The 11,340-nt window shown below is 64.0% G+C and overlaps 1 protein-coding gene across 3 annotated transcripts; it reads right to left on the bottom strand.

Moving 5' to 3' along the window:
• Window positions 1–508: 508 nt before the first annotated feature.
• SEMA4A (semaphorin 4A) lies at window positions 509–9,044 on the bottom strand. Of its 3 annotated transcripts, XM_027699188.1 has the most exons (15): window positions 8,879–9,043; window positions 5,815–5,952; window positions 4,675–4,832; window positions 4,506–4,568; window positions 4,325–4,423; window positions 3,715–3,823; window positions 3,494–3,610; window positions 3,276–3,406; window positions 2,713–2,882; window positions 2,490–2,640; window positions 2,094–2,283; window positions 1,890–2,005; window positions 1,641–1,804; window positions 1,454–1,566; window positions 509–1,156 (listed from the first exon to the last, which is right to left on the bottom strand). In XM_027699188.1, the coding sequence occupies exons 2-15, from the start codon at window positions 5,948–5,950 to the stop codon at window positions 534–536; spliced, it is 2,340 nt and encodes a 779-aa protein (XP_027554989.1). In that variant the 5' UTR covers window positions 5,951–5,952; window positions 8,879–9,043; the 3' UTR covers window positions 509–533. The 3 variants fall into 3 exon arrangements, with proteins under 3 accessions (XP_027554989.1, XP_027554987.1, XP_027554988.1); XM_027699186.1 differs by having other exon boundaries at window positions 3,276–3,610; window positions 8,879–9,044; XM_027699187.1 differs by lacking the exon at window positions 8,879–9,043 and adding an exon at window positions 7,430–7,505 and having other exon boundaries at window positions 3,276–3,610.
• Between the last annotated feature and the right edge of the window lie 2,296 nt (window positions 9,045–11,340).

Raw genomic sequence — 11,340 nt, 5'->3', positions numbered from 1 at the left:
GGGGCAGCTGGGGAGGACTGAGGGGGCTCCGCCGCCCCAGGGCCATGCGGTGTCTGGGAAGGGAGTCTGGCAGTGCAGGGTGGGTGCCCGTGGGGTCGGCCCATGGAGCCTGGCAGGCTCAGCCTTCCCTGTGTTGAGGTTTTAATGGATCCTGGGGGTATTTCCCTGGGTGACACCAGTGACAGCATCCGCCATGTCTATCTGTCCATCCCCGCCCCACATCCTGGCCCCACAGCGACGTTCCTTCTCTGTGCCATGTCCTTTCTCTGTCCCCCTGACCTGCCCTTGCCCCCTGCCCTCTCTCTATCCCACCCCCTTGCCCCATCCTGCCTCCGCTGCTCCTAGGGCCCACCTCACCCCCTGCCCCAGCATGTCACCTTTTGTTAAAACACGTGTATTAAATAAAAAAAAAACAAAACCAAAAAAACCCAACCCAAACCAAAACAGCCCCCCACCCCCCCAAAAAAAAATCAAAACCCCTTCACATTCACATCCCCTCCCTCCCACCCTCCCCAGGGTGTCCCCTGACAGTGTCACGCCGTGTTCTGCCCCGGCACGTGGAGCCGGTTGTTGTCCACGTCGATGTCCCCGTCGAGTTGGAGGCAGCAAGCGTGGGAGCCTTCGTCCTCCTCCTCCTCCTCAGCAGCGGCTCCGGGCGCCGGGGGCTCTCCGGTGCCCCCGTTGAGGGGCACCTTCTCCCGGTGGCGGGATGGGGGGCTGTGGGGAGCGCTGCAGCCCCGCACCTTGCTGCGGGCCTTGAGCTGGTCGCGGTAGGCGAGCAGGGCCAGGCAGGCGGCCGCGGTCACTGTCACCACCAGCAGCACCGTCACCGTCACAAACTGCGACCAGTATGACCCGGGGGTGCCAATGGCCGAGGACCCCCAGGCCAGCTCCTCTTCATCCAGCCCATCCCCCAGGGCTGCCCCAACAGAGCCCTTGAGCTGATAGTGAGCCACGGTCCAGGTGTAGCCGTTCTCCGTGGCCTGGCACTTGTAGATGCCGGCTGTCTCCGGCTGCATGATGACCACCAGCGTGTGGTCAGGCAGCTGCATCGTGTCCTTCTGGGCACTGCTGGGCTGCTGCCAGCTGTAGGTGGCCAGTGCAGAGTGGCAGGGGCACAGCAGGTGGACGATGGTGTTTGGCTGGGGGTTGAGCACTGCGGGTGTTAAGAGTGGGGTGAGGCAGAGTACCTTGTGTGCCCCATCCCACCCCATGGGCCCAATCTCACTCTCTGTGCCCCATCCCGCTCCACGTGCCCCATCCCACCCATGTGACCCATCCCACTTCGGGTGATCCATTCCATCCCATGTGCCCCATCCCGTTCTGTGTGCCACATCCCACCCATGTGACCCATCCCACTCTGTGTGATCCATTCCATCCCATGTGCCCCATCCCATTCTGTGTGCCCCATCCCAATCCATGTGTCCCACCCCGCCACTCTCCCATACTCAACCCTGTATGGTGGGATCCTCCGGTGCCCCCCAGGCTCGGGGCATGGCCACGCTCCTCCCGCGGTGGCATGTGTTGGCCGGGCTCCCCGTCTCGACGTCCTGCAGCCACATGCTCCTGTGGCCGGGAGAGCGGGGTCAGCACCCCAGTCCCCTCTGCATCCCCCTTCCCATCCTCATCCTGGTGCTCACCTGTCCTCAGTGGCCATGCGGGTGGGCTGGCAGGAGCCCTCGGGGCTATGCCAGGCGCAGTAGGGGTCCCGTGCCAGCACACACTCGGCGCAGCTCCGGTGCAGGCTGCAGTTGGCCAGTGGGACCTGGAGGACACCTCTGGAGTAGCCCACATAGAGGGTGCCCTGTGGAGAGGGAGGTGTGTGGCTGAGCCACCCCTCAGCCCCCACGCCAGGGTTGGGGTGGCTGTTGGGTGGTCCCATTCCTTACCTTCCCCGGGGCCAGCAGCAGGTTCTTCACCGGCTCCGGCGTCCGGAAGAGCTCGATGCTCTCCACGATGTGGGGACCCTCGGGCAGCTCCACTGCCTTGTGCAGGAGACCCTTTGCTGTGGGGCACAGGGGATATCACCAGGGCTTTGGAGCCAAGGGAAGGGTCAGATGGGTGGCCCTGTGTGCACCCCCCCAAAAATCCACCTGTGGCCAGGAACAGGACACGGTAGGTGGTCCCTGAGATGCCACGAGTCTCATCCACTGCGATGCGCGTGTAGGTGACGTCTGACTTCACCAGGAGCGGCCTCCCCTGGATGGGTGACACCTTCTCATCCATCAGGAAATGGTCTTTCATGAAGGTGAGGGCTTTGTCTGAGGAGGGAGCCACGGAGCACTGCAGGGAGAGAGGGGTCAGTGCTCTGAAACTGAGGGGAAACCGAGGCATGGGGAGGGGAGAGTGTGCTGTGTCACAACGCTGCCCTGTGCCAGCATCCTGCTTGCAGTGCGAGCACACTGGGCAAACTGACAGACAAACCCCTTCCCTTGGGGACCAGCATTGTCCCTGGGAGGGTCCAGTCCCCCAGGGTGGGCAGCACTCACGCTGCCAGGCCGGGGGCTCATGTCAGGGCCGCTGTAGACAGTCCAACGGGAGCTCTCCTTGTTCAGCTCCTTGTACTTGCCCTCGAAGACCTTCTCCAGATCCTTCTGGCTGTAGGCACAGACGGCGGCGCTGCCCGCCCTGCCTGCCTGCCTGTGGGGACATCCAGGTGGGCACCAGGAGGCCGCAGGACCCCGGGCGCCCGTCGCACCCCTGGGCACTCACCACTGCGAGGTGAAGACGGCGTAGAAGTCGGCACCGCCGCCAGGGCGGGGCAGGGCGAAGGCGTGGTGGATGACGTTGAAGGGGAAGTGGCCGGACTGGGAGCACACGAGCTGTGCCTTCAGGAATGTCGTCCACTTCTTCTGCAGCACCTTGTCCCCCCCCACATCACTCTGTGGGAGTCAGAGGGTGCTCAGCAACAGGAGCTGGATACCCCCATTTATCCCCTGTTGTTGTCCCCCATGATTGTGCCCTGTCTTCATGCCTTGTCATCATCCCCCATCACTGTACCCTCCATGGTTCCTGTCATCTTTATGATCCCCCATCATCATCCCCTGTCATCGTCCCCCATCGTCATCCAACTATTGTCCCCCATCATCATCATCTCCATCATTGTCCGTGTCGTTGTCCCCTGTCATCATGCCCCATCACTGTGCCCCCATCGTTCCCCACCATCACCCCACATCATTGTTCCCTGTCATTTTCCCCCATCATCATCATCTTCCCCCATCTCTGTACCCCCATCATCCCCTGTCATCGTCCCCTGCCATCACCCCTGCACCCACCTTGCAGACACGGGCCACCCGTGGCACCAGGAGCCGCTCGAAGAAGTCGAACTCTTCGGCCGTCTCCTCGAAGAAGAAGTAGACCTTGTCGTCCCCGGGGATGCTGAAGGAGGCCACGAAGGCAGCATCATCTACAGGCACAGCCAGGGCAGGTGGGTGAGGAGCTGGAGTCGAGGGGGCTGCAGGCACCCCCGGCACAGGACCGACCCCCTGCTCACCTGAGAGCCAGCGCAGGAAGGCGTCTGTCTTGAGCAGGGTGCGGGTGCCCAGCGAGCGGGAGATGATGGGCTCGTTGCCCTGGAAGTTGTTCATGGTGCCAGCGTAGAGCTCACCATCTGCTCGGGGACAGGGCAGAGGGGTGAGCCATGGTGGGGACACTGTCACCCTCTGCTCCATCCAGGGCTGTGCCCACCCGTGGGGCCACTGGCCCCGTACTCACCCACCAGCAGGGCCGTGTAGTTGTGCTGGGGGTCAAAGGGGCACTGGCCCTTCCCATCCAGGAAGGGTTGTCCTCTGCCACTGGACACCAGTGTGAAGTTCTCCAGGTGCTATGGGAAGGGGAGAAAAATCAGCCAAAGGAGCGAAAACAACCCCAAATCTGCAGGGAATGGATGTGGAATCCCTTGCAGACATGGGGTGACCTGTGTCTTCAAGGTGGGTGCAGGGATGATGACAGGGCACGACGGGGGGTACCCAGCTCCTGTCACCTTTCCCCACTTTCCTGTTGGGGAGTGGTGGTCCCCATCACATCCTCAGCCAGGAGGAAACTGAGGCAGGGACAGGGACAGGGAGCCTGGGGTCACCTGAGGGGACCAGGACCCAAAATCAGAGTTTCCCTGCCAGGGGAAGAGTCTCTGGCAGCTGAGTGAGAATCACTGGGTGCTCCTTTATGGAACACAAAGATGCCCCTTGTGGGGGGACACCCAGCACCCCCCATCCCAGGGACACCTTGTGATGTAATTCACTCCTGGGGCTGTATTTTGTGGGTCCTCAACAAACACAACCTGCCCAGAGACCCCCCCAGGCCCTGTCCTGGGGGGGACACTCACGATGTAGGTGCACGCAGGGCTGAAGGCATAGGTCCCACAGGCGTAGAGGTGGGTCTGGTTCAGGGCCACCAGGACTCGGATGAAGTTGAAGCACTCAGTCTGGGGGGGGAAGAGCAGAGCGGGGGGCTGAGCACCCCAGCAGCTCCGTGGGACCCCCTGAGCCCCCACAGAGCCATCTCACCTCTTGGCTCTTCTTCTTAAAAGCACACTCAGAGGTTTTCTCAGCCGTGGGTCCCCACATTATCTGCAAAGGGAATGGAAGTGGTCCCGGGCTGTTGAGCCCAGCCGCAGCAGGGGAACTGAGGGAGGAGGGGAACCCCTCTGCTTCCCCAGAAGTGGCAGCTGCTCACCGAGGCTCTTGCACGGATGCTCCCAGGGGTGACAGTGAGGGCCAGCACCCGGTCACGTGCCCCCACATACAGCTCCTCCTCACTCTCATCCAGGAGGAAGATGTCATAGTGCGAGACGTTGTCCTGGCTGAAGTGGGTGAGGGTCCGTCGTGGGTCCTCTGGCAGGAACAAAGGGGGTGACGGGGGCCAGGGGACACACACACCTCCCACGGCCACCGTCACCGCCGGGCGGATGTGGCAGCAGCTGCCACCATGGCTTGTGTCACCTCTAGTGCAGGAAATGGGGTGCAGTGCTTGCCCCACAGCTCCCACATCACAGTCTCCACTTCCCACATCCAGGTCCCCACCTCCCCCTCCCCTCTCCAGGTTCTGCTGCAAGAGCTGGATGTCTCAGACCCCAGAATTGGGGTGCATTTTCCCCCAAGCTGTGCCTGTGATGCTTTGGGGCCAAGGCCAAGGGCAGTGCTCCATTTGGGGGATGCACTGCCCCGGGGTGCCAGCCTGGGCGGGGGTCACAAGCCCCCTGGGTGCCCCCAGACACAGACAGGGACTGCAGCTTCTCATTTGCCCCCACCAGGCACCAAAATGGGGGGGATTTTGTAATTCTGATCATGGCTGTGTGGGAAATGGGAAGTGACAGCTGGAAGGGCACGGCCCCGCCATGGGGCACAGACCCTCCTGCTGCCCAACCATCACCCCACGGCCCCCCCAAACCCCTGCTTTGCCACCTGCCTTTCAGCTGGACACACTGTGCCTTGTCCCTTCCAGAGGCACCTTTTCCTCTCCTAAGGGTGACCCTGAGCAGACCCTGAGTGCCAAGTGAGTGACAAAATGGCTCTGCTGGGTCTGGCACCCTGGGGTGAGTCCCCAGCTCCTACTCCCACAGTTGCTGGGGTGCCAACCAGCCTAATCAGATCCCCTCACCCACTGCATCACCCGTGGCCACTGGCACAGTCCCCAGCCCCACATGGGGGTGAGGAGAGGAGTGATGAGGCTTTGATGGGGAGCAGCCCACAGCTCCTGATGCTGGATACTCAACCCTGCAGGTGGACACTCCCCCAGGCCAATGTTGTGTGTCCCCCCTCCCCAGCTGTCCCAGCCCTTCCCAGCCCTCCCCCTCCTCCCCGGGGTCCTACTCACCGCTGGGGAAGGTGATGCGGGGCAGGGGCTCGGTGCAGAGCATGGCAGCCGGCACCACCACCCCGCAGAGCAGGCGGAGGGCGGCGGGCATGGCGGGGGGCGGCAGGGATGTGCCCCGAGAGGGTCCCAGCACCATCCCTGTGGGGAGGGAGAGGGTGAGGGCACGAGCTGCTGGGCTGCGCGTCACCTCAAACCAGCGGAAACAAGACGGGGAAGCAGCACCCGGAACAGAGGGGGAGGATGGGGGGGTGCCTCAGTGCCTCGAGCCTCGTGTGGCCCCCCCAGTACGGGTGAGAACTTCCCACTGCCGCACCAGTACAGCCAGAGATGTCCCCTTGCCCTATGGGGCTCCTGCACCAGGACCACCCGCACAGGGGTGTCCAGATGCTCCGGCCTTTGCCCCCGCAGAGCCCCACGGTGCCCATCTCTGTCAGGGGTTCCTCTGTCCAGCTCCATCATCGGCCAGAGGGTCCACAAAAAGGAGCGGGGAATACACGGGGTACCCCCCTGTTGCAGCTCTCTCTGCAGCTCACAGCAGAAGCAATGGGGAAAGAGCCGCGTCTCAAGAACCTCACAGCCCCCAGGACCCCTTGCTCGTGGCCACCGTGTGCCCAGCGAGCAGCATTACCTCTCCGGAGGGCGCCAGCAGAGCCGCTCACCTCCACCCCTGGAGCACCGGCACCCGGCGGGAGCCTGAGCCCTGGGGGCTGCGGGCACAGGACCCCCGCGGGCCCATGCCCCGCGTCCAGCTGAAGGGTGGCCCCGCTGCCGGACCCCCAGCACGGCTCGGGCTGGGCTCGCTGTAGCCCAGCCCAGCCCCGCGTGGCCCCGCCGGGACTGCGGGAACCTGAAAGTCCTGCTGGAAGAGGACGAGCCTCGGCAGGTTGGGGCAGCGGGTGCCTGCGCCCGCCTCCCCGGCCTCGCACCCCCGCGGGGACGGCAGCGAAGCCTGGTGGAGGCAGCTGGGATGGGAACTCGGGGTACTCTGCTCCTCCAGCTAGGTGCCCAGTGGGTGGCAGGGGGCAAACGGGGTGCCCAGATGCCTGGGTTCACTTCCTACTTTGGGAAAATCTTCGGGGTGAGCAAAGCAATGGCATTTTTCCTGTGGGCTGTGAGGACCGACAGCGGGCCTGAGCATCACCCCGAAAAACAGCCCCCCAGGGCCGAGTATTGCTCCCCACAAACTACCCCCTGGGGCCAAGCATCACCCCCACAAGCAGCCCCCCAGGGCCAAGCATTACCCCCATAAACAGGCCCAGGGACCAGGAATCCATCGCCCCCACAAACAGCTCCATGGGGCTATTACCCCCACAAACAGCTTGCCATGCCTGAGCACTGCTCCCACAAACAGTCCCTTGGGGCCAAGCATTGCCCCCATAGACAGCCCCCCCAGGGCCAAGCATTTCCCCCACAAAGCTCCTGCAACTGTCCCAGGAACCTGCCTCTCTGGGGTCTCCATCCTCCACCCCAGGCTGCTCCGGGATGGCTGTGGGCAAGAAATCCACCAAAGCCAAATCCCTGGGGTCCCCTGAACACCACAGCCACACCTGAGGCACCGCAATGTCCCTCTCCGGCCGAGGCTGAGGAGCATCCTGCCCTGTTGGGGCCTCCTTACCTGCCTCCCCCGGTGCCCACACCGGCCCGCCGGGACACGGAGCCCCAGGAGGGCAGTGCTGTCCCCACCACCTTGCTTGGCTGGGACAGAAGCTCCTTGTGAGCACAGAAAGTAGGTTACTCTGCCCCGGATTTCCCACTTGGCGAAGGGCTGGCCGAGGGACGGGGCCGCACGGAGCCTTGGACCGGCCGCATTGTTTTGCCCTGGGCCAGAGCCATCGGGGCCGCAGAGGGGGAGGAGGGAGTGGGAAAGGGAGCAGAGGCTCCTTGGTAAGGCTGAAAGCTCGGGGAGGGGGCTGGGGGAAACACCCAGTGTTCTCCCAGTGTTCCCCAGCACAAGCCAGTGCTGACGGGATGTGAGGCAGGAGCAGCCTCAAGGCTGCTCTATCAGACTGGGGAGCAGGAATCCCTTCATAGCCCTGTCCCTCCTCTTTTCTGGGTCCCCTGGCCACAGTGGTCTGGGGATGTCGTGGGTGTTGTCATTACAGCCTCCCTGTATGGGATTTGGCACGTGGGAGCGAGTGTCACCAAGGGCCTCTCGACACTGGGGTGGTTTAGTTTACCCCTCACGCTTACGGGCTGACCACGGCCATGGCTCTGTGGATCTCGGCCCTGCTTGGATCTCCTCTTGGAGGATTCCCTGTAAGCCAGGGGCAGAGCCAGGCCCAGCCTGTGTGCTCAGCAAGGTGAGCTGTGCCAGCGTGGGGCAGCTGTGCAGCTGGTGGCACTGATCTCCCGGCTGCCCAGACCTTCCCAGTGCCTCAGTTTCTCACAGCAGGGTCCTTCTCTCCTGCTGGTCTCCAACTCCCTGCCCATGTCACCTCCCAGGAGCATCCCTGTGGCATGAGGGTTGGTGCAGAGATGCTCCCAACACCCAGAAGGGGCTGGGGCAGCTTAGCCTGGAGGAGGCTCCTTTGATCCACCCCCCTCCCAGACCTGGAGCAGGGTGTGTGTGTTTAGGGAGATGGAAAGCAAGGGAGGAGGAAGGGTGGACCAGGGACATGAGAAGATGAAAGGGAGGAATCTGGGGGGTGGGAGTGCAAGGGGAGATGGGAGAGGATTCATGGGGGGGTGATACAAAGGGTGGGGATAGCTGGGGGGGTGCAGGTTAGAGAGAGAAGGATGCACAGGAAGGAGCTGGGGGTAGAGGGGGTGTGAAGGGGTGCACAGGGCCTGGGGGAGGCAGAGAGGGGACTGTAGAAGGGGTGTGAGGGCAGGGTGTGGGGGAGTCGGGGGGGATGCGAGGGGGTGCGGGGGACTCTCTCCAGGGCCAGGATCTCAGCCCCTTTGTCGCTGTCTGGCAGCATCAGCCCTGGGGGTCCCCAAAGCCCAGCCCCTTTATGGCCACTGCCCCCGCCCCGCTCGGCCCCCCGCCCCTGTGGAGCCCCCCCCGGACACCCCCGGCCGCCCCGGCCGCCCCCGGCCCCGGTCCCGGTGCGGAGGTACCGACCTGCGGCGGGCGGGCGGGAGCAGCATCCCCCGGCCCCGCATCCGGCTCACGTCGCCATGGCTACGGCAGTACCTCGGCCGGCTGAGGCCCCCCCCGCGCCGACAGACCGACGGACACCCCGACAGACGGACACGGGGCTGCACAGCTCGAGCCCGCCCCGCACCGACAGAGCAACGCACACCCCGACAGACGGACCCCACGCCCCGTGTGGGCAGGGTGGGCGCTCACCGGCACACGCGTGGGCACCCCCCCACCACCCCACGCACACCACTGACACCCCCACCCCCTCTGGCTTCCTGCACTACCTGCCTTTGGGGTGTCCCAGAAGGGGGTTTGGGGCGCAGCAGTGGCACCAGGCCTCCAGTGTGTCCCCCCCAACAGCACCCACAAATCTTTTTTGATGACACTTCGCCCCTTGGAACTTCCCTTTCCAGGAAGTCTAGCCCTGCTGGTGCCAGCAGATCCCACTTCTCCTTTGGAACTTGCCCCCTTCTCCTTCCCAGGAGCGTGAGAGTGGGGTGCCCTGAGCCCCAAAAGAGGATCCTCAGCCCCCACTTCCCTCCTCTGCAGCCACCGTCCCCACACGACTCCGCAAGTGACTTTGCCCCCAGTCCCCACTGCACAAGCACACACGAGGCACTGGGAGGTGCCAGTCTCTGCACGAGCTGGGGTGCAGTACCAGCACCCCCAAAAACAGCGAGCCTGGCACAGGCCCATCACTGGGGGTACCTGCCCTGCTGGGGCTGGGGAGCACAGCCAAGCGCCCCCCCAGTGGCTCCCTGGTTCCCGTGGTGTTCGGGAGCTCGGAGCCTTTCCCAGGGAGCTGTAAGGAGCTTGTGCCTCGTGCCTGCCAGCACTGGAGGCTTATCTGGAGCCTGCTGTAGGGACCCCTCCCACCTCACGGCTGAGCCACAGGCCCCAAGCCCTCCCTGGTCCCCCCAGGGCGCCCTGTGGGGGTCCCACAACGTGCAACACCTTGGGGTGCAGCCTTGGGGAGTGGCAGTGGGCACAAGCTCAAATCTTAACTCCCCTTTGGGATTAGTGGGGCAGCCTGACCTTAATCCCCCCGGGTACGCAGGGGCCTGGAGGGGCCCCCAGCACTTGCTTGGCCATGCCTCGGCTGGTAAACTGGTGGCTGCCAGACACTGGGGTCAGTCCCAGCTCTACCCCGTCCCAGGGATTGCTCCAAGGCTCCCTGTGCTACACTTTCCCCAAAAAAACCTGGTGGTCCCCAGTGTGTACCCAGGTGCTCCCACCCAACCACGCACCCCAGGGCTCCTCTGCAGAGACTCTGACACTCAGTGCACAAGTGAGCAAGGCCAGGCCATGGCTCCTGCTCTGGGCTCCCATTTGCCTCCTGGCAGACTCCGGGAGAACCTGGAGCAGGGCTCGGCCCCATGGGACAGCGAGAGGAGCAGGAGAAACCCCACATTGACTCAGTGCTTTTGCTGGAATGGGGCTGGAGCTCTGTCATGGGCTCTGTCACAGTCCCCATAGGGGTGTGTGAGGCCTCTGTGGGCTGTACATGCTCCCCACGGGGCTGTGCAAGGTCCCTGTGGGGTGTGTATGGTCCCCATGTGGCTCTGTAAGCTCCCCATAGTGTGTGTATCATCCCCATGGGGCTCTGCAGTGTCCTTGAGGGTCTGTGCAGGGACCCCACAGGTCTCCAGCTCAGCCCTTCCCCAGTGTGACCCAGCCCAGGGGTGTTGGGACACTGGGGGCCCGTGGGGGGCGTGGGAAGGAGCCGGGGCATTATTTCCTTGTTGCATTTCCCCATGGCAGTTCCCCATGGCAGTTCCTGTGTCTCCTGGCTTGTCTCCTCCTGACAGCATGGCCAGGAAGCAGCACAAGGTCCCGGCTTCTCCGTGGGGCTTCTCCCTGCCATTCCAGAACCTTCTATTTTTGGCACAACCTCATAACTTTTGGGGCCTGGCAGCGCCAGGCTCAGAGCTGGGATGGATCTCCATGGAGGGGATGGGCTGCAGCATTCTGGGGGTACCTGCCCCAGTGCCACGGCACAGGCATGCCTGAGCTGGCAGACACAGGGGGCCAACAGGGCACAGGCAGGGGGCCAGTGTGTCCCCTGCCAACCTGGCATCTCACTGCATCCCCACAAGCCCATCTGTAGCTGGGAGGTGGCAGCGATGCCCCAGAGACCCCCTGGCAACCCCTACCCTTGTGAGCCTCAGCCCTGCTGCACCCAAACCCGGGATGATGTGGCCCCGTGTGGCTCGGGGGGACCCAGGTGTCCAAGCGCTGGGGCAGGGGGTACCCCCAGGATGGGCACCCCAGGCACCTACCTGGCTGTGCCTGCGCCCCGGCCGCCCGCCCGCGTCCCCTCACATCGCGGCTCCCCAGCGCTGTGCCTGGTAAAGCCGATTATGTGCCGGCTTTAAGGCTCTCCTTCTCCCCGGCATCGCCTCCCGCCTCGCTCTGGTGCCTGGCACGGCCTGGGGGCAAAG

The sequence above is a fragment of the Neopelma chrysocephalum genome, unplaced genomic scaffold (assembly GCF_003984885.1).
Source record: "Neopelma chrysocephalum unplaced genomic scaffold, ASM398488v2 Primary Assembly neopelma1_137, whole genome shotgun sequence".
Lineage (NCBI taxonomy): Eukaryota > Metazoa > Chordata > Aves > Passeriformes > Pipridae > Neopelma > Neopelma chrysocephalum.
The sequence above is the reverse complement of the archived record's forward strand: the minus strand, read 5'-3'. Positions and strand labels throughout refer to the sequence as shown.